Source organism: Orbicella franksi, chromosome 3 (assembly GCF_964199315.1).
Source record: "Orbicella franksi chromosome 3, jaOrbFran1.1, whole genome shotgun sequence".
NCBI classification, from domain to species: Eukaryota; Metazoa; Cnidaria; class Anthozoa; order Scleractinia; family Merulinidae; genus Orbicella; species Orbicella franksi.
The window spans coordinates 30,938,963-30,960,754 of NC_138147.1; the positions used below are offsets into that span (position 1 = coordinate 30,938,963).

The 21,792-nt window shown below is 37.0% G+C and overlaps 1 protein-coding gene across 1 annotated transcript; it reads right to left on the bottom strand.

The window, feature by feature from the left end:
- On the bottom strand, nucleotides 1-12,207 carry LOC145481969 (uncharacterized). The gene is made up of 14 exons (XM_081460552.1): nucleotides 10,550-12,207; nucleotides 9,669-9,849; nucleotides 8,932-9,094; nucleotides 7,964-8,125; nucleotides 7,579-7,698; nucleotides 7,266-7,388; nucleotides 6,540-6,636; nucleotides 5,660-5,878; nucleotides 4,556-4,929; nucleotides 3,495-3,662; nucleotides 2,254-2,364; nucleotides 1,448-1,552; nucleotides 976-1,066; nucleotides 1-211 (listed from the first exon to the last, which is right to left on the bottom strand). Exons 1-14 carry the CDS (start codon nucleotides 10,614-10,616, stop codon nucleotides 204-206), a joined length of 1,989 nt encoding a protein of 662 aa, XP_081316678.1. The 5' UTR covers nucleotides 10,617-12,207; the 3' UTR covers nucleotides 1-203.
- Between the last annotated feature and the right edge of the window lie 9,585 nt (nucleotides 12,208-21,792).

Here is a 21,792-nt window from a genome sequence, read left to right on the forward strand (position 1 = left end):
GCACGTAATTTTATTCTGTTCCACCTTTGATTTATAGTGCTATTAAACACTTTCTCATCCAGGATGAGTTCATAATTTCTCTTATAATCACATTATACTCAATTCAATCATTTTCAAAAAAGTTTTTCTTTACATTATTTATTCCTTCAGCGCTCCGAAGCCATTTCCTTTTCATTGTATCGGAGTTGTAATTGTGTTATCCGTTAGGAACCTGTGCATAAAACAGAATTGGTGAGTAACAATGTTAATAAAAAAGAGTTTGTCATTAAAAAAAAAAATTGTGTAATAGTGTGGTTTCGTAAAGATCTGGATAACGATTTTGCGCAAAGAAGATATACATCATTGCACAATTATTTGCTATTCGCTCCTTGTTCAAGTACTGATTCCCTGGGAGAGGTTCTGGTCTTGAAGTGCTCGATTTTCTTTTTGATTAGCCAGAAAAATATATTTTAAGACCATCAGAGCGGCATCTATTCTCTCCGCAAAAATTTTGCGCAAACATTTGTCCCACCTTCCAAACTTCAATTTTGTGCGGAAACCTCTTCTCTGTTTATTATCATAGATATATAGGTTCGTCAAATGGTAACTATCTACAGCTATGAGTCTGCGTGTTTTTATGGAAATTCATACAATTTCACTGGGCTGAATAAGGTTTATTTATTGAAAAAGCAGAGAAATACTTCGGTTTTCGTGCAAAATTCAACGTGAAACCTGATTTAAAATTTATCTTCCACTTATTGTTGTGTCAATCGCGAAAACGTTTTTTTTTTGAGAATGGTAACCTTTTCGAATCAATATGGAATAGTTTACCTCTTCTCGAATGATGTTCTTTCTCTTGAACTAGTTTTGAAATTGATTGTACTAAACAAGAAGCGGAAAATCCAGATCAAAGCGGCTGTCGTGGACCTGTGGGCTCGTCCTTATTATTCAGTCAAATATAACCAATTAATTAAAATATAAAATAAAAATGCTTACCAATGATAAGAGCAGCCACCTTCACGGGGTCATAACCATTCTGATCATGAAGTTCTTTGAGACACACTTTGAAACCTTTAGTTGTAATTTGCTAATTAACAAAGAAGAGGAAACACACATTTAAGCGAAAAAAGATGCTATAATTTAAGACATTGTGGCTTATTAAAAAAAGAAAGTGTAAACTGAAACAAGTTTGTAAAAAGCCCTATCGGCGTGAGAAGGAGTCAGAATTTAGTTAATCCAAGGGCATAAGTAACGTGTGTTTTGATTGCAGTTTTATAATTTTCAGCGAGGTTTTCTGTGTAGATTTTCTTGATCGATGTTTAATTCTGGATTACTTTTAATAGCTTATCGAATGACGATTGTAGATCACAGAACGCAAAATATTAATATTTCGCTAAAATTTTGTATCGATGGTTCGTTTGTGAGGAGACAGCTTGTGGAGATAGTGGAGATTGTCATATTTACATACCTCGACCCAAGTGGCAATGCTGTTATGTTGGGGAACTGGATTAAGATAAGACGCTGACACAATGACCGTGGGCGTCGAAGTCTTGGGCGTTGTAAAATTCACAATCTAGGAGTGAAATGAAGAAATTAAAAACAGTCTACATCAGTATACCTAAATAAATAGTTGGAAACTATTTTGTTTTTTCCTTCTCCGCGACTGAAAAAAAAATAGGTTAATGACGAGTTCAAACATTGAACGGGAATTGTTTCTCAAAGTCGATAATGATTTTCCAAGCTTAAACAAAGGAAGTCATGATCGTGACGGTGTTTGGTTATCTGACAGGTTTTTAACAAAAACGGTCTCTCGTGTTTGATATATTACAAATTGGATTGAAAGGGTCATTGTTCTCGGTTATGAAAATCAATTTTTTTGTGTGGATTCTCCTTCTGTATCATTTGATGGTAAACGGGTAGTTTGTTTTATACATCCGCTGTTGGCTAAGATTTATTTTGACAATAGAACTGCAGCAATTCTCGCTCGCTCATTGGCCTATTTACATCGTCAACAAGCGGTCAGATAGATAATTTTACAATCTATGCCTTTTTGTTATTGTAAAAAACAAATTGACATCAGTTTCTCATGCGTCTGTCCTATTATTCACAAGAAATTTCGTCATAACATTATAATATTAGTCTGCAGACGAAAGTCATGATCAATAACAGGACAGAGTCATGAAAAACTAACATCAATTGGTGAAATGGAGCTATTTTATTGCATAAATTAAAAGTTCTGAAATTAAACATAACAATAAAGCAGGAAAATCTCACCTGACAGTAAGCGTTGTAATTCTCAGCAAGGGGTAAAAAGTTGTTTTGGAATTCGATGAGATGTTTTTCACCGGCAAGATTTGTTGGAAGTTTGTCGTATACAAACCAGTTCTGCAGGTAAACAACAGAGTGATATAAAATGAAAATTACCCCAGCATTACACAATGGAGCACCTTTTCTCGGTGTAGACAGTATATAGAACAGTTTAAATTAAAAAAAAAAGACGCGTAGATTTGAATTTGTAGCAATAACTATTTATTTTTAATAGAGCGTTTTGACCTACGTGGCCAGAAGGCACGCAAATTCATTGGAAAGAAAACAGATTGTTCACATAAGGAAAGAATTCAACTCCCACAGGAATGGTTTGAGTTACCAACATGGCCACCTTTACATCACCAAATTTGCTGCCGTAACTTCATCTGAAAACACTGCATGCCTTGCAAGGAGTGGATAATCTTGAACAATGTTAAACTTCTTGAAAACTAAAACACTCAAAGAACTCGTAATAAATCACTACAACCATTGAAATATCAGGTGAGCTTTCGCGCGAAAGCATGGTATTTTCCACAAGTGAAAATAACACGTTATCTTCACATGTGAAAAGATCACCGTTGCTATGGTTGCGTAATAAAGGGCGCCTTGAGCAGCGAAAGTGAACGTGAAATGGTTTGGGATTTCATTGATGTTTATATAATAAATAGAACATAACATGGCCAGTTGGAGATAAGAAATTTTTCTTCTCGCGTTGAAAAATATTTCACTCGTTCACTGCCTCTCACTCGTGAAATACTCTTCAACACTCAAAAATAAATTTCATATCTCCACGCGGCCATGTAATATCCTTTATCTCTTTATCATCAATTAACGACATTGGTTTTTCACCTCCTTGCGTGCATTCCCGCTCCCTCTCTTTTGACGCCCTCCTTCCCTCTCTCTTGAAAGGGCGCCTGTCACTTATTTGTTAGGTCATTTTTGGTTAAACGTTGTATTGCGAACGTAAAGTGTCTTCGCCGTCTGTCGAAACACCGAGTTCCAGTCCGTCCGCGCTTAATTAAAGGACTGTTGAATCTTTGGGAGTCTGATAGCCATTATTTAACCATTACAATCTCTCGAAGGGACTAACTACGGGAGAAGACTCGCACAAATGACTGAACTCTGGCTGTCAAAGGGGATTATGTTAGAAACCTCAGTGACTCATATGCATGCCTTACTGTTAAAAATAATGTTTATTAATAACTTACTAATCTGATGTCTTTATGTAATCCATCAAAGTTCTGCATTTCTCTCGAACAGGCGAGAAAGGTATTCGAGTTGACATTCTCGACCCAGACCGTGGCGGCGTCGTGTTTTAGACCCACCACTGTGTGTTGAGCAGTGACCAAAACGTGTGGTGAAGAAATCTCATTTGACTGAAAAAATAAGAAAATTATGTTGTTTGCTCAACTTGTTCTTAAATGAATGGTAACTTCTTCCTCTTATATTTCAACTGTTCAAGATATTTCTCTTAATCAAGAAAAAGATATTTGGCCCTTCTTACGCCAAAAGGCTATTGAATGACATCCCATTTCCAGTTTAAACTGATTTCAAAACAAGCCTTGTCAATTCTGAGGGGCTAGTTAGTTATAAAATATGTTCCTCTACTTCACATAAGTGTCTATAATAGCCTGTTTTAATGTACGTATTACTTTGGAGTGCAGTCGATCTATTTACAGAGGAATTTTCACTAAACTTCGACTTGGGATGTTTCAACGTTAAATCCAAAAGAAAAAAAGTTACATAAATAAGCTCCCCTTACTCTAAAATGTTGATCAGTTCCTCGTGCATCAAATCAAATTCTTAGGTATCTAAGCTTTTGAACGTAAAAGGTATTAAGAGGGAATGCACCAGAAGTTCTGGTAACAAATGGACAACAACTTTGTACCGAGATCATTGATATCTGTGCAACTGTTTTAAATATCTTCTCAAAAGAATCGTTTCTGACAACACCAAATGTCGAAAACAAACTTTTAAGATCGTATGAAACATTTGAAAGTACTGGTGTTGTGAAACCGATGATGAAACTTTACCTGTGTTTGCGCAATTTCTCTGAACTTTGAATTTATTTCTTCGAGTTCCCATGGGAATCTTTTTTGGTGATATTTCAAGCAACTTTTTACATTTTTTAGCTTTTTGAGAAAATGCAAGAATGACTGTTATATACTTAAAATTATTGTGGCACAAAATTTTGGTCTACTTTAAACTGAAATTGAACGAGTTCCTTTCGGATTTCGTCTTAACTCGACTTACGTTAGTTTAGACTCACCTCAAATGTAACTGATTCGCATTGTGTTCCATCCCACCAATTCGTCATAATGACTTGACCAGCCGAAGCGCTTTTTGGAGCCTCCTGGAAAGCGATGAAATCAATAAATGTGAGCCCGCCATCAGGCGTCAAGCGGTCTAGCCTTCCTGCCTTAAGCGCGCACACATCGAAGGAGCTGAGATTAACGTTCTCGACCCAGGTTACTGCAGCGTCGTGAATGAAGCTTCCACTGTAGTTGAAGTAGTTAATGGTGGTCTGAACGCGAATGTTTCCTTTGCTGCCCTGGAAAATTCCCGTCTTAAAGTAAACTTTTCTGCAGCGTACATCTTCTGTCTCTAAGCGGAGGGCCACACGACCGCGTTGAAGGGCAAATGCTGAAAATAAAAATATGAGAAATTCATGCACTTTTAAGATTTCTTTAAGTTGTGCATTAAGGGAACATCCAGCTTGACACCAAAAATTGCTTTCCAGATGATTTATCGAGAATGCATAAAACTTTTGAAGAATTGAACTTAATTAAATATTGAAGTATCATTGAGATAATTGACAGAATTATCTAATTTACCGACACATCAAGGGGAAGGATTCGTTCGTGACTGGAAATGTCCAAGATTTCAAACCGAAAGTTAACATCTAATGGAAAGCGCCCCTTATGTACCGTAATATTGCTCGATACCACCTCTGGGCGTCCTTATCACTTTTCGAGAGTAACTGATCGAAATTTCTCTTTACGGAAATTAATACAACGCGAGACCAGCAGTTAATGAGAATATAGGATCAATTGGGGATATCATCTCAGGTTCTCAAAAGCAACATAATGTAAGAAATTAATTGTAGAGTCAAACAATAAGAATGTCTTGAACAAGGAAGTTACGTGATTTGTAGAATGCCACTCACTTGTAGTGTAGAGATTTTTATGTGCTTAATTAGTCTAAGATACAAACAGCTGTTGTTTTTTCCCCAGTTACGAACAGAGTGATAGCAGTTAAACTGGAAAGAATCAATGTTCCAGTTATATTTTTCAATTAATCTTTCTTAAACCTTCTTGATCTCATGATATTTTACGGTAAGATATTCAGCGACTTAAAACAAGCAAGGACTTACGTTTGCATCCGCCATAGTGCTTTATACCGGGTTCTTCTTGCGCCTGACACACGTGGTAGTTGTATTCACATTTGTTCTTGTGTGTGACGTCATTGCTGTCGCACAGTGGAGCCGACTGATCTGTTGTGCAAGGGACGCACACGCATTTATGTGTCGTTTTGGTTGGCGCTCGACATTCGCCATAAAATGCGCATGTTCTGCCGTTGCAGGGATGGTAATCTGTCAAGATAATAAAGTCTATTTTAATGGGAGGCGTGAGAAGAAATAGCAGATTTATATACACCATACACGTGGACGCGAATTAGGGCCATTGTCACTTCACTGATGGAAATAATTCGCATACTGTGCTTATTTTAAGTTGGCATTTTAATTCTAGAGCGGTTTTCAATCGATTGTCGAAAAGTTATTGGTTCTGCATTGCTGCGCTAAACGATTGCCTTAAAAAACTCGCGCCACTTTTTCATCCAATCAAGCAAAACCAAAACCAATCGTGACTCGCTCGCACACGTTTTCCCGCGCTTCGTGTCAGCTACATGTATTTACTTCGAGTTTTCATTGGCTCACTGGATTGTCCGTGTCATTTGTGATTGGCTAGAGTAATTACTTTGGTTTTCGTTTTACGATACTCAATTGAAAACCGCTCTTAGGCTCGCGCCACGTTTTCATCCAGTTACAAGTAGAACCAAAAGAAATCGTCGATGGTTCACGCCTGTTTTCCAGCGCTTTTTGTCGGCTACATGTATTTGCTTAGCGGTTTGATTGGCTCACTGGATTGTCTGTGCCCTTTGGCCAGAGCTCTATCCTTGGTTTGGGTTATACAACACACAGTTAAAAACCGGCTCTAGGTTGAACATCAAAACCACAAGTATAGCATACTTACACCCAGCAGCCATATAATTAAGCGTGATGGGGTCGTGATGAGCGTCATAGCGTTGAATATCCTTCAAGCACACCTGGAAGTCTGTCGTTGTAATGCTCTAATGAAATGAAAGTAAACATCGTCACGAGAAACCTTTTTGAAACTTTTACGCATAGTAAACCTGAGATCGGAGCCTCAATTTTGGAGTTGCATTTTTCCGTTCGGTAATACCTCCAAACTTAAAGGAAGCAAACTTCTTTCCTTAAAAATAAAGTAAAGAGGTGAAGAGCACTTTTAACGGTTTACAGCTCATAATAACAGGGCCGCAGCCAAAATAAAATTGTGACTGAGCCAATTTCCATGAAAAATATTATGACTGAGGCAATGTCCATGAAAAAATTATGGCTGAGGTAATGTCCATAAAAACATCATGACTGAGGCAATCTCCAAGATTAGATTCTTTTCTAAGGTATTGAGATTGTTTATGATGGCTACAAGCAACAAAACCGAAAATCATGACTGGGCAAGTGCCTCGGTTTGCGTGTTAGTTGCTACGGCCCTGAATAAGGTGCGCTTATAGCATTGCCCTTTAATGAAAGACTTAGCTCAATGAGCGGACAAGGTGAACGAAATTCTGGTCTGAAATAAGTATAGTTTCTTGAGTATTTTTTCCTTTGAAAACAAAAAGAATTCCACAGACGGTAGCTGGTGAAGAAACTAAGGTAGAATTCTTTTGTAAAATCTCACCTCAATCCATTCTGTAATGGCGTTGTTATCAGCATCAATGCGGGCGTTGACGTCATCTTTGTGATGCTTGGTTGTCGTAACCAGAGTTGGAGTTTCAAAGAATCTCTGAGGGAAGTCGATAGTCTGAAAAAATAGATGATTTTTTTTCAAGAATGTTAATGTTAGTGCCAAGGTCTCAAATCTCAGCTGATGCGATTTGCATTAAATTTATTAAGTTTGAAATCAGCGTGATGATCTTGTGTCCGCTCTCCCTTTTCCCGCTTTTTTTACAGGCGTAGCTTAGTAAGGGCTCTGGTCGTGCTAATAAACTTACTTTGCAGAAGCTATAGCCTTTGCTATCGTCAGGGCTATAGTTGTTAGGAAAGCTTAATTCATCGGCCAAGGGTAATGTCCAACCAGTTGGTACACTAGAGTTAGTGAAGGCCAAGATATTCTATAAAGAGATAGAAAGACAGTTTAAATCATTATACTATATTCAGTAACCAAACAGTACGTTGTAGGAAGATAACCATGTTTTAGTGAAAGCTTGTTGACATGTTTGTTATAGGAAGACATTCGTTCATTTTTCAATTTTTCAATCAATTTTAATCTAAATTTTTGAATTCTGAAGTAGGAGTCATCCGTCAAGTCTTAAATATGACTGTTTTTTCGTCAACAATGTCCCTAAATATTTGCGTATAAAAGCCCTAACTACTCACCACAGACAGGTATTTGTGTGCACCATCAAAGTTTTTCAACTCGCGAAGACATGCTCTGAAATTATATCTAGTGACATCTTCCGCCCAGACGCTTGCGGCGTCATGTTTGTTTGTAACAGGATGGACAGCGGTTACGAACACGTACGGAGCTGTGGCCAAAGGCTGAAGAAGGAAAAAAAGAGAAGCTAACAGGCTAAGCCAGTATTAAGGCAGAAAACCAGCACGGCAATGGCAAAGGCAACGGCAACGAGAACGTCAGCAAGCAAAAGGTATAATGGGGAAAACAATGGCTGTGCACGTGTTTTATAAATCTTTGTACATTTCTTAATCGTGCTCTTTAAAAAAATCAGACGTGAAATGACCACAAGGTTTGAGCATCATTTGAAAAACGTGAACTACGATGTATAATTTTTTCATATTTTGTTTTTGAATTGATCGCTGGCGTTACATCTTTAGTTTGAGGAGGTTTTTAGACCGCTCGGCGTTCTGAACAATTCTAGATAATTGTGAGGTATAAAGGTAAAATATAAATCCATTTTTTTCAGCCGTCGTCATTGCTAAGCGCTCTAATATATTAGGCGAATCTCTTAAGTTTCATAAACGGTAGGGTTGAATTGTGCACGACCCAACTTATCTCTCTTATTAATATCTTTCTTAGAAGAGTATAAAAATTAATCTCAGTTAAATCAATGATGTATGGTTTCTAGAAAGTTTACCAGGCCAGTAAGATTTTGGAAAAGTGTTAAATCGTTTTCAAGGGTTCTTGCCCTTGATAGAAAGCGCTTTGTACAACGTTAATAACTAATTAAGTATATTTGTAGATGAAAAAAATGCATTCTTCTATTAAGTACGAGGAGTAACAGAAGGGTTTCCTCTGCAAACAGCTGATCCAATTTTTGCAGTTTCAATGTTTCATCGTGCAAACTGTTACGTTACATTAATGCTACTTTTTTAAATAAAATGCCAACCTTCGGAAAATCTTCTCGAACGCACTCAGTTCCTGTGGTCCACATCGGAATGCTGACTTTCTTTTCATATGCGCCGTTTGAAACAGTTCGATAGGCAATCCACTGCAAAGACACAGTCCTGGATCCAGCGATCGCTCCAGAGGTGGCAACACATCCCTGAAAACTAGAAGGCAAAGAACTCCATGGTAGTCCGTGAAATTCTGGTTAACAAACAGTTTTTGTTTTTCAACGATCAGATTTCTTTCGTACAAAATCTTGTCATGAAACCTCTGAAATTTAGTAATTAGTAAAAACTTTTAGGCTTTCGAGTGTACGAGATGTTGCTTTCCAGCAATAATTGCAAAATTTCTGGGTGGCAAAAGTTCTAAGGAAACATACTTTCCTTGTAAATTTTGGAGTTCTAACCCACGCCACTCAAATAGTATCTAATGGATCTGGCCCGGAGTGGTCGAGAGGTAGATAACGCTATATCCACTGGATAAATCACTATCCAGTGAACAGCATGGCTGTTTTGTCAGCACTTAACCAGATGGCGATTTATACTGTGGATAGCGTCATTCACCTTTCGAACAACGTTGATTGGGGTCCGGTTTTTTTAAAAATTCCTAGGCCATGATTAATCTTGCCACGCCCTTTCAATAATCAGCGCTGATATTTTTGTATCTAAAACAGATAATGAAGCGCTTATGTATATATTTTAAACAATATTTTCTTGCAATTCGTTTGATTTTTCTTACCCAGATCTTGACGCTCCCCCTATCCAGGTTACAGCTGCTTCGTATTTCTTAGATGTAACAGCCAACTGCACGCGAACGTCGTCAGAGGAGAACTCTGGATCAAAGGGAAATATTTTGCAGTCATAGTCCTTACCCTGTAGGACATTTATGTCTCCAGATCCAAATAGCATTCCATTTGAGCCTGACAAAGAGAAAATAAGAGAGGAAAAATTTACCATGGTAGAACTATCAGAATACAATTGAATCCTAACCGACTGCAAACTAACACAAGTAAAGCAAAGAAGACCGGTAGAAGACTTTAATCAGAAATATACAAATGGTTGCTAAGTACGGGGAAACGAACAGAACTAGACAAATTATGATTAGCTCTTGTATATTCCTTTCTTTGACTCCTTCCTCCGTAGAACCTCTCCAGTAGGCCACCTCTCTGACTTTTAAGAGAGAATAAAATTTCTTGGCTTCGCTATTCTGCTTCGATAGATCATGAATCGGTACGTAACATTGCTTGCTGCACAGTGCCAACTTCACAGCCCGACAAAAGTAATTACTGTACCGAACAGTGACGCCAAAAGAAATGAGTTTTGCAGGCAAACTTTTTTAAACTGAGCTAACTACTGTAGATTCTTTCCATTACATGCAAATATTGACACGCAGCAAGACCTGCAGGTCAAATGTTCTAGATCTTTAATTTGCCTTTTGTAAAAATGGTTATCACAAGATACGACACTCAGTCGAACATTTACTTTCTACTTTCGCGAACAAATGCTTCCGTCATCTTGAATAATGTACGTTCAGATACTATTGCAGAGAAACTATCTTGAAGGTTTTCTCGTTCATAAGCACTGAAATGAAGTAAAGTCGCTAATTATCAAAATACTAACCTGAAATTCGTCCAAAGACAACAAACGAGAGAGTAAGAACTCTTGCAATAACTGGGAGATGAAACATAGCTCTAACACTGTAAAACACGGTGGTCCGATTCTCTGACCTCGGTAGAGGAAGACAGAAAATGTGGTAAGGAAAGGAGAAAGCAAGCTTAATAAATATTGCTAGAAAACAAAAGCAAAGGTTGGAAAACGCCGCACCTGTTCAGAAAACGTGACAATTGCACGAGACTTTACAACGGAAAAGTTTTAGAAACAAACGAACAAAGGGTATCCAAACAAAATAACCATTCTCATAGAAACCCAAACTTGTATGGTAGTGGAACGCACTCTTCCATGCGAGAAATTATCGTCAAATTTATTACTTTTAAGCCCTTTGTTGTGAATTGTACAATTTTCGAAATTTTTCGCGCGGGAAATAAGGCTGTGGACAGCGAGGAAACCTAATTTTTCTTTTATCCGAAAATAAAAATGTGGGAATTGTAACTGAGGAATAAAATTGAAAAAATGAAATGGCAACCTTCTTGCTTCAGCTGCTCAAATTTGGTGCGAACAATAAAGGCGGCACATCAAAAAAATTCAGCAACAGTTTAATTTTGCACGTTTTCTTGATTTCTTTTTCATTGAGTGAACTAGGGTGTCGGCTTAGGGTGTGACCGGCAGACAAGTATGCGAAGCTATTGCACGTTTTGTTATTGATCGAGGTTTGGAGACATTGGTGATGACGGAGAAGAAGGATATCATACACTAGGGAAATAAGCAACGATGCACTTATTACTGCAATGTCACTTGTAACACATGCACACAACACGGCCCGAATTAGACATTTACCGTTTTAGTACAAGGTAATCCACGAGGCCGTGGCCGATGCAGTGAGTATGGAAGTGGAAGGAATTAGCGAGGGAGAAAGTAATGACAGAGAGGGAAAATAGAACCCGAGTGCCGTGTGCTAAAAGTGTTAGGGAAGATAATTGCCGCTACAAGCTACGAGAGGTGGAAACTTCCTTAGACTGCAACCTTAACAGGCTCCTTTATGAGGTCACTCCGGAAACTCGAAGTTAGCCTTGGGCGGTCTGGTGATGGTACACAGGGAAATACCATGAGTTAGATACTCCGCTCGCGTAGTTCCAATTTTGGTTCAAAATTGCAAAACACTACGAAAAATATGTAAACCTACATTCTTGTTCTGACACAACGCCTTGAATTTTCCCAGGTCTGACCATCTCCCGTGGTTTCTAACCCAACAGGAGGTGAAATGTCATGTTTTCAGATGGCTAAAGCGCAGCCAGAACAAAAGACCATACATACCTTGTTTTTCGGTTTCCATATCACGATCTCAAGTAGATTCAATCAAGCAAATAATAATAATAAAAAACTATCGGTCATTTACACTTAAAACTTGAAGTAACTTCCTTCCCAAGACTGCTCGATGCTTGAAATTTGTGGTGACATAACTTAGATGAAAATCAATCTCGGCCAAGGAAGGTTGTTTCTTTTCACTCTTTTGATTCGAGTCTAATGCGTCAAGAGAAAGATAATTTAGAAATCAGCTTGGTTTACTAACCTGTCTTCTCCCACAACCATAGTGAAAGGGAAGGCCATATTAAGCTAACACGAAATTTTTGTAACTTGATCAGAAACTTATAGTAGACCTATGCTAAAGAAGCGATCGAATATTGGTAACAAAGATCCCCGTACAACTAAGCTAAGTTTTCATGTTTATGATTAGGGAACGTAAGTAAGGCACAACGGCAACGAGAACGAACGCCACCAAGGAAAAGGTGTAATGAGTGTAATGAGTGGAACAGTGACTGTGCACGTGCGTTATAATTCTTCCTTCATTTTTTTGCGGTTCTCTACTCGTGGGGTGTCATGGGACCATATAGGCTTTTAGCGGGCGAGGTAGACCATTTTGGTAAGCCAGTCTTCATGTGATCATCCACTTCTACCTCATTGATTTTGTACCCTTGCGCCAGGGTCTCGTGCTGATGTATTAGAACCAATAGTTTTAATTTGCAAGGATACAGATTTGGTTTTGAACTCCTTTCCTGCCTCCTCCAAAGCACTGAGTGCAAGCTGCTGTTTGTTTTATCGAAGTCAACAAAGGTTTTGCAGCTTTTCTGTTTCCTTGCTTATAAATAAATGACACTTTCTCTTTGCGGCGTTTGGCAAAGTGTCGAAGCAGATGAAATGAAAATGGTTGCAGATATCGGGAGGTTGAAGGAATAAATATTTATGAAATCAGGATTCACTGCGAGGGTAGAGTACATGCATATACCTAAATATTTTGTTAGTTAGATCCCTTCTTCCGCCAAAGTGTGTAATGATTTTGCATTTGCATCTGCTGCTAATTTAAGGAGACTTCTTTGCAAAGAAACCATAATCATTGAACTCAGTCTCATTGAATGTAACATCACGTACTGAGCAAATGGTGCACAATCTGTCCAATTAAAGCTCATTTATCATATCTTTGAGTAGAATTTGGATTACACTGTCTTGTTCATTTTTAGCGTACTAAACCTACAACAGTTAATTGTAATCAAATATGTTAAATGTTTTTGTACATGTAGCGTGAATGAAAAGAGAAAAAAAATATGAAAGCAGTTTTCAAATAAGAGATGCAAATTTTGTTGAGAGTAATTCAAATCCTTCTTTTAGGTGAATTAGGCAAATATATTTTAGATATGCATGTGCCGTCTATATGTACTTCCACTTTGATTTCTATGTAAATATGTTCTGAAAATTGGTTGTCGTAAACAAGCTTTAAATTGTTATTGAGTTAGACATGTTGATCTTGCACGTCTCAAAATAGTGAAAAAATAGTGAATTTAAAATCTGTTTAAAGACAGACCTTGCTGTCATTATTTAAAACTGCCATTAATATAGTATATTCGCTTGAATGAAAATTAAAATATGTTAAAAACAGACTGCTTTGTGGCATTTTAAAACTTTATCATGAATTCCCATTTCAAATAGGTTTCAAATATTCTATTTAAAACGTATTTTATGCTGTTGACATGTCAACTGCATTCTGAATATCATGTTTAAAAATCTGGTCTATAACGTTGATTTGACAAGCACGTGTTAAATATCTTATTTAAAGACTATTTTTACACGAATAATTTGTAAACTACCTTTCATATCTACTACCTTGGCCAAGATTGCATTCAAAACAGTGTTTCACTGGTATTTTAAAACTATTATAGAAAATGTTTGCGGACGTAGTCTTGAAATAGATTTTAAATTATCTATTTAAACCCTGTTTAAAAAATACACTAAAAACTGATGGAAAATTATTTCAATGTCATAAAATACGTTTTAACTATACATTTAAATACATTACAAACACAGAGCAAAATTTTGAATTTTTTTATAAAATAGCACTGAAAAAAACAGTTTAAAATCATTTTAAAAATACAATGGGTTTGGTAGGGAAACTTCGATCTAGCATTTCCAAGAAATGCAGTAATGGACACAAAAGAGTTTAAGACTAAGATAAATGTCAACTGGCTGTGTATATTCCACCAGTTATATCTGGTGAGCAGTATAGTCGTTCAACCAGAAGAGTGCTCTGCTTTTCATCTCCAGAAACGTCTGCTGTAGCCACTACTCTGCGAAATAACTATCTGTGCTGTTGGTATTGTTGCAATCTGGTTGGGTATGCCTTGATCGAAATTATCCACGCTTTTTAATTATTTTGTCAAATTTGTCATGTATGAGTACCAAGTTGGAAAATTGTCAATGTAAGCAGCCAATTTTTTCTGCCAAAGACTGACTTTATTTTTACAAGTGAGCATTAGCTTGCACTTTTTTCTTCGTTGATAAGCGTAGATATATGGACAAAAAGTATAAATGTCAGTATGACCAAACTACTGGGCTTGAGACTTTTATTTTCAATTTTTAGGGAATATACTTTTTAAAAAATTCAGGAATCTTCCTGTCACCGTTACAGGAAATTCATTCTTCCACCCAAAGTAAATCTGCCATGTTGTCAAAGACGAAGTTTAAGTGAACAAATAGTAACGACGACTGATAAAATAAACATTTTAACAACGGGGAAGTTTGAGGATAAGTTTTATTCTACGATATGATATTTTGACTTAAAAGTTCTGAGCTTTTTTTACTACAATAGTGAAGGGCGATTTGCAAAACCCTCAAAGAAGTTGCTTGCTCAAAACCTTATCTTTATTGATCCCTGATGTCTTCGAGAAAAAGGCATATTCGAAAACAACTTTATTGTTTGGAATAAAGCTCTTCTGCAGAGAAACTGAAGATGAACCCTCTATATCAACTTTTTCAAATTTTTATTGAGGAGAGCGTTTCGGTTAAATCGACGATAAATACAAAAGAACTAATTTCAAGTAACAATAAACGCTCTGCTCGCATGCTCGCAAAGACCATTCGATACCCCTTCATTTCATACACACAAAATGTCATAAATTCTTAAATAACTGATAAAGGTTCTAGTATTAAATTACCGTTCAATTGTGATAATTTTTCCATATTTTAGGGCTTTTCATTATTCAAAAACCTGTTTATTAATTTACTAATTGAAGCACGAGCTTCTAATCGATCAGCCAGTGATCTTTTCTTACACTCTCGCAAAACGCCTTGCTGTAGCATGTGGTTGCTGTTTTGCAATTAGATTTTGTTACTGATATGACTACACTAATGATCAATTAAATTAAGTCAAGAGAAAATGATTAAGTATTAGCCAACTCTTGAGTTAATGTTATGTTTTTTTTTTCAAACCGCGGACTTGCCTTTTGCTATCGATCAATTCTAAGTAACTCGTTGACTTTCTCAATTACCTCAATACGCCGCCCACATTTATTCAGCCGCTGATAATAGACGACATTTCTTCTGAATTCAATTTATTTGTTAGCTTCAGTCGTAACTTCCTCTTGAGAGAAACTGGACAGAATTCACTACAAATGCTGTTTAAAACACCCACTCAGACCTAAAAACACAGCTGTTTCACGTGGTGGACTACCACTAATTTTGTTACAATATTTAGAGAGGAAGCTACGTCAGCCTTAGCTGGTTTTCAGGCAGTTCCTCTATGCTGATCGAGTGCAACTTCAATTGCATTCATTCTACAATCAAGATCTCTGTTAGGCTGTTTGTAAAAAAAGTTTATAAACTCTTCTAAGTTATATGAAAGGCTACTGGAAGCCGGAATCATTGTGTTCTGAAAATATACATATTGCGAAGAGAAGTCTTCAATTTTTTATTTCGTAACAGCCGAGCGACTCGCCTGTTTTTTTCCATCCTCTGATATAATATTATGAATTTTTTGCTCAAGAAATAATATCGAATTCCCATGTAAGGCAAATGTATATTTTTACATTTTTATGTCTCAAGTACTCACTAATAACGTGATGATTGCAGGTGAAATAAAAACAAAATGGGACTATTTCATTTTGTGAGTAATTACCCCATTTCATCTTGATGAGTTAAGCGCCTTTTTCCTTCTTCTCAAATTTTGCAAGTAAAATTTAGCAAATAACACTCAGTTCAGACTTTGAGTCTGTGAAAATATCCACATATAGTGATGAGCCCCAAATATGTACGCAGAGTTACGGGAGCAGCAACCCTAGTTGCTTTCATAGTAAGCAGCGTTCTTTCTGAGGGCCACTTGTTTCGAACTTGCTTCTGTTTTCTGGTTGCTAGACAACTATACGACTTATAGAATATCTATACAACTTATAGAATATCTAACTGAGGAAAGAGACGAAACGAGTTGACGTTACGAACTAGAAAAACTGCAATCTCCTTGTCACAATATATGTATAGTCACATGGGTCAAATTTGATACAAGGCTTGATGAGTTTCGTATAATCTGCAGGAAGAGTTTTAAACTTTCTCATTTTACAAACAACGCAACACAGGTCTCCAGTGTAGACTCTATGTAATTAGTGGTAGTCCACCATGTGAAACGGCTGTGTTAATAGGTTATGTTTGAGTGGTTGTTTTAAAACAGAATTTTCGAGAATACTGTACAGGTTCTCTCAAAAGGAAGTCACGATACTGTTAAATAAATTGAATCAAGAAGAATACATGTCGTTAATTATCGGTAGTGTTGAATAAAAGTGGGAGGAGTGCATAATAAAATTGAAGAAGTAATGAAGGAACTTAAAATCAGCTGATTGCAAAAAACAAGGCGCGGTTTGAAAAAGCAAGAACATTAACTCAAGATTTGGCTAATACTTGCTAATTTAATTATTTAATTATTTAATTTATTTGATTTAATTTATATATGAATTATTTCATATGTACTTCAGATCATTTCACTCCTAACGGGAAGATATGAACTCAATTAATTGACCTCGCTCCCGATGTGTGAATTCATAGCTCAGTTGGTAGAGCATCGCACCGGTATTGCGGAGGTCACGGGTTCGAATCCCGTCGAAGCCCTGATTTTTTCAGGCTTCTTCTTTTCAATTGCTTAAATTAGAAAATTTACTGCGATGATCATTCTTCACTTTCACTTACTAATTTAACTGATTACTAATGCAGTCATATCAGTGACAAAAGTTAATTACAAAACAGCAACCATATGCTGCTGCAAGGTGTTTTTTGGTGGGTGTCAGAGAAAACGAACCAACTTCACTGGCTGACCGACTGGAAGCTTGTGCTTCAATTACTAAATTAATAAACAGGTTATTAAACGATGAAAAGCTCTAAAATATGCAAACCATGATTACCACATTATCACAATTGAACGGTGATTGATAGCAGAACCTTTATGTTATTTATGAATTTATGACATTTTGTGTGTATAAAAGATAAGTGCTAATCTCGCACTTTAGAGAATATACAGCAAGCACAGAAACAGAAGCAAAGTTCGTAACTGGGGCCGATAACAATATGAATTCACGGATTACGTTGGCTTTCTTTCTTGTCTTCATGTTCGTCGTTCCCTACTCTGTGTTAGCCCAATATGGCTGTCCCTTTTGGTACGGTTGTGGGAAAAGACAGGTCAGTAAAGTTTGCTGATTTCTAAATCCTCTTTCTCTCAACACAAGGATCAAACGAAATGATTTGAAACAAAACAACCTTACTTGGTTTTAATCTAGCTTCCGACACCATAAATTCCAAGTGAAAAGTCTCCCGAACGATGCTGCTTCAATTCTCTGGTGATCTTGTTCGTTGTAGGTGAGTGACGAAGCAACGGTGCCAAAACAATCGACTTGCAGACCGTCTAAGGACACTGAGAAACTCCCGTCCCAGGCCTGAGGAAGGAAAATCAATGAAAGACGAAAGAGGACTGAAAAAAAAAACCTTTCCTGAAGGCTCATGGGAATAACATGGCCACTAGAAGTCTAGGAAAAGAAATCATATTTAGAAATTAAATGAAGACTGGTTAAGTTACCTAACAAATTAAGTCATTTCTTGGTGTCGCATTTTCTTAGCGGTTGTTAGTAATTAATATACTCTTTTAATCTTTGTAGTTGTTACTACAAGTTTTTATTTCGCCGCCATGTCGGTTTTCAAAAAGACAGATTTTAGATATCAAGTGAATACCATGTAGGTTGCCAAGTTAATAAAAATAATCATCAATGTTACATTAACTTGGCCCTGGCGTTGTTTATTTATATGACGATGACATTCTTTAACTTCCCGCTTAGGTTGGGGTGGGAAAACAGGAAAGTCTGAACTTTCATGATATTCTTTTTAACTGTCGAGAAAGAAAAGGAGCGAAAACAGACTCCACCTGCTGTGTACTAAGATAACTAATGTCTATAACTTCCTCCATGGCTAAAACAACATCTAATAACAAATGATAGAGCATTAAAATGTCTCTTATACCGTAAACGACGAAGAGAATGAATTGCCAAAGGCCAATTCCTTTCATTTAGGTAAAAAGCACTTATTAATAATGGTAATAGGACTGAGTGGAGTCCAATTCGGCCTGTAATCCTACGAGTGATTTACAAAATCGGACTCCCGCTTCGCGGTCGTCCGATTTGTTAATCACGAATATGATTACAGACTGAATTGGACGACGCGAAGCCCTGTTACCAATTAATCAAAACTATGATAAACTTCGAGAAACGAACAAACCTTCGATTGAGCGCTGAATGATTAAACGTCGTTATGAATGCTGAAAAACACAGCGGTTTACTCAACAAAGTGCACCGCAACAGCGCGCGCAAAATGACGCGTACTGTGCAATTACAAGCATGACGCGTACACTGTCCAATTAGTATAGGTAATCATACGGTTTCGAGTTCAATTTGGAATTAATTTGCACGAGTGTGTTTTTCAAAAAGCTGAAATTGCACGAGCGGCTTCGGCGAGAGCAATTTCAGCTTTTTGAAAGTCACAAGTGCAAGTTAACTCTAAATTGAACGAGAAAAACCGTATGATTAGTTACAAACATGAAAAAATTCGCGCAGAGGAAGTGCCGGAAGATCTTTCTTGAAGCCATTTTTTCTCATTCAAGAAAAGTTTTTTCAAAGTTTCATCACAAAATTTTCGTCATCATTTTACGTGATATCATTTTCTTAGAAAAGTTCCTATTGCTGGTTTTCAGTGTCACGTAATTCAAAATAGATCAAAATAAAAATCAAAACCGGTCAATAGATAAAGTCCAGAATCTGGGAAATGAAAGAAGGTAAATATGCAAAGACTCTCGCCAAAATGCTGGTCACAGTAATTTTTCTTATGCGAGATATGCGGAGAAATTTTTTACCCAAATTTATAGAGATTTGTATGGAGACGCCATGCTGGTGCCCATCCGTATGGGCACCAACATGGCGGCCGGAAACCAACAGAAACATCTGTCACTGAGTTTTGCTACAAAAGCGTGAATTTATCCCTCGAGGGACTCTAAAACATTAAAATAATACTTTTTCTAAGACATGAACTGTTCAGGTAGCCAAGTTCCCCGAAATAAGTCACATTTTTTAACCATCATGACAGCTCTCTAGGCCGTCATGTAAATGCCGCGTCACGCAAAAGCCTAGAAATTCAAGCGTAGTGTATCACAAAACCAAGAACCCATTCGGGGCGAAAATTTGTATAAATATTAGTTTTCAGCTGCTCTTATACATCATTTAAGTAAAATCTCAGGAAGATCAATAGTTTTGTAGTTCGAATTTTGATGACGTCATGTGAAAACCAGCTATTGTCTTTCAGTCAATCATAATCCAGAATTTCGATGTGTAATTTGCACTGGTGTTACACTTTTTGCACTGATGTTACACTTTTTGCTCTGGTGTTACACTTTTTGCTCTGGTGTTACACTTGAACTGCACTGCTCTTAGCCAATAAGAATCGAGTAATTTTTTCATGTGTATTATTAATGTTCAAATCGGGCTGCTGATAGCCGATCACGTTCGGGAATTTTGCTATAGTTTTGATTAAAACCTTTAAATGAGAATTTGTACATTTTGTCTCCACATCTGATGAAGATGAATTCTTTACTCAAGAAACCTTATTGAATTCCCATGCAAAGCAAAATAATGTACATTTTTATATTTCAAGTTCTCAACATGATGATTGGAGATAAAATACCTAAACACAAAATGGAACTATTTTTGAGCAATTACAGCAAAATTTTGTGAGTAACATTTAGCAAGTAACTGTCGTTTCTGGCTTTGGTAAAGGCTACATACGAGCCATGAGGCCCATCAGTCCGGAGCTTATCCCGGTTTCTGTAGCATGAAGCGACTAGGAGTATTTTTACTTCCCCCTGGATGGGATACTTGTCCATCGCAGGTTTACCCCCAGCATCAAATTCGCCGGTACCCATTTATACACCTGGGTGAAGAGAGACCCGCTGAGAATAAGGCGTCTTGCCCAAGAACTCAACACAATGTCCCCTGGCCACGAGCGCACTAACCATGAGGCCACCAACCCTCCATGTTTCTGGGTTTGAATCTGTGAAAATATCCATACTGACCGCAAAATTGCGAGGGCAAGAACCATCGTTACTTTCAGATTTAGCTGCTTTCGGGTGGATAAATCATTTGTGCACCGCATATAGCATATCGAACTTAATATCGAGACAAAATGTGAAGCCAAGTACACGAAGTTGCAGACTTAAGAGTGTGTCCATGGAAAAACCAGGCAACCACGGACGAGAGGTGATACAGCTCAAATCACCGATTTCGCTCAAACTTGGCACAAATGTTGGGTTTGGTGATTGAATGATTGTGGCAAAAAAGTAGGTCAAAATATCTTATTCCTTTCAAGTTAGGGCTCCCCCTGCAAAACTGGCCATTTGACACTAAATTATGCATATTTAATCAGTCATCTTTCTACAACAAGAAAACCCACGTGAAAATGAAATCTACTGGATCATGTTTTACAACAATCAGTCTTAAAGCACAGATATTCATTTCAACTGGGCAATTTGATTTTTCTCCGTGGCTTCATCTAAAGTAAGGTGCATACTTCGTAGTGTTGTGAATAGCCGTTAATTGATGGCAAATATCTGCAATAGGCAAAACCAAATACAGATTATTGTGACATGTATAGTGAGAACAATCAATAAAGTTCTCAAAAAAGCGATAAAATACTTCGTGACCAATATTTTTTCTGTGCTGGAGTAGTATTCACATAGGACTTAACGATTTATGGCCATTTCATGAACATCCACTAAAATACAAGAGTCCCCATACATTTTATGCCTTTTTAAGGAATTTTATTGATTGCTCTCACTATCCATGTTGGAATAATGTGTATTTGGTTTTTCACATTGCAGATATTTGCCATCAATTTAAGAAGAAGAAGAAAGGAACAAGAACAATTGTGTTATCTAGAAATAGCACCACCTAGTTCAGTATTTTTATTTAAACCGAGCATTGTTTCTACGGTCAGTCTAAACATCACGAAGGAATCGCAAAGTTATCGCATGATATTTAGACGTAGGTTGAGTTAAAATTTCACAAAATATCCTCTTGAAGTTATGATATAGTTTTTTTCTAATTCAACTAACCAATTTCAATCTGTCTAAAAATCGCAAAAATCTGTTGGAAAACTTAATTAATATTAAGTCAAAGCCCAAAATCTTATGTCTATTCTGTTAGTGTTCTCTCTTTGTTTTGTTGTATTTTAACTACATGATAAATAACTTTGTAGCGTCCATAGAAAGTAACTTTTGTATTGTTATGCTATGTATATCAAGTAATTTTAATGTCAAAAAAGCGAAACATCATGCATATACTGTCTAGCATTGTAATGAAAGTAATGTAGGTAGCAGACTGTTAGTAAGTGTTATATTGTAAAAA

Excerpts from the sequence above, each read along its gene's own strand:
- LOC145481969 (XM_081460552.1), bottom strand. The coding sequence starts at position 10,616 with ATGTTTCATCTCCCAGTTATTGCAAGAGTTCTTACTCTCTCGTTTGTT. Across the intron at positions 9,095-9,668 it reads GGGGGAGCGTCAAGATCTGG|TTTTCAGGGATGTGTTGCCA; the intron begins GTAAGAAAAATC and ends TTTGCCTTCTAG. Across the intron at positions 4,930-5,659 it reads GCACTATGGCGGATGCAAAC|CATTTGCCCTTCAACGCGGT; the intron begins GTAAGTCCTTGC and ends TTTTATTTTCAG.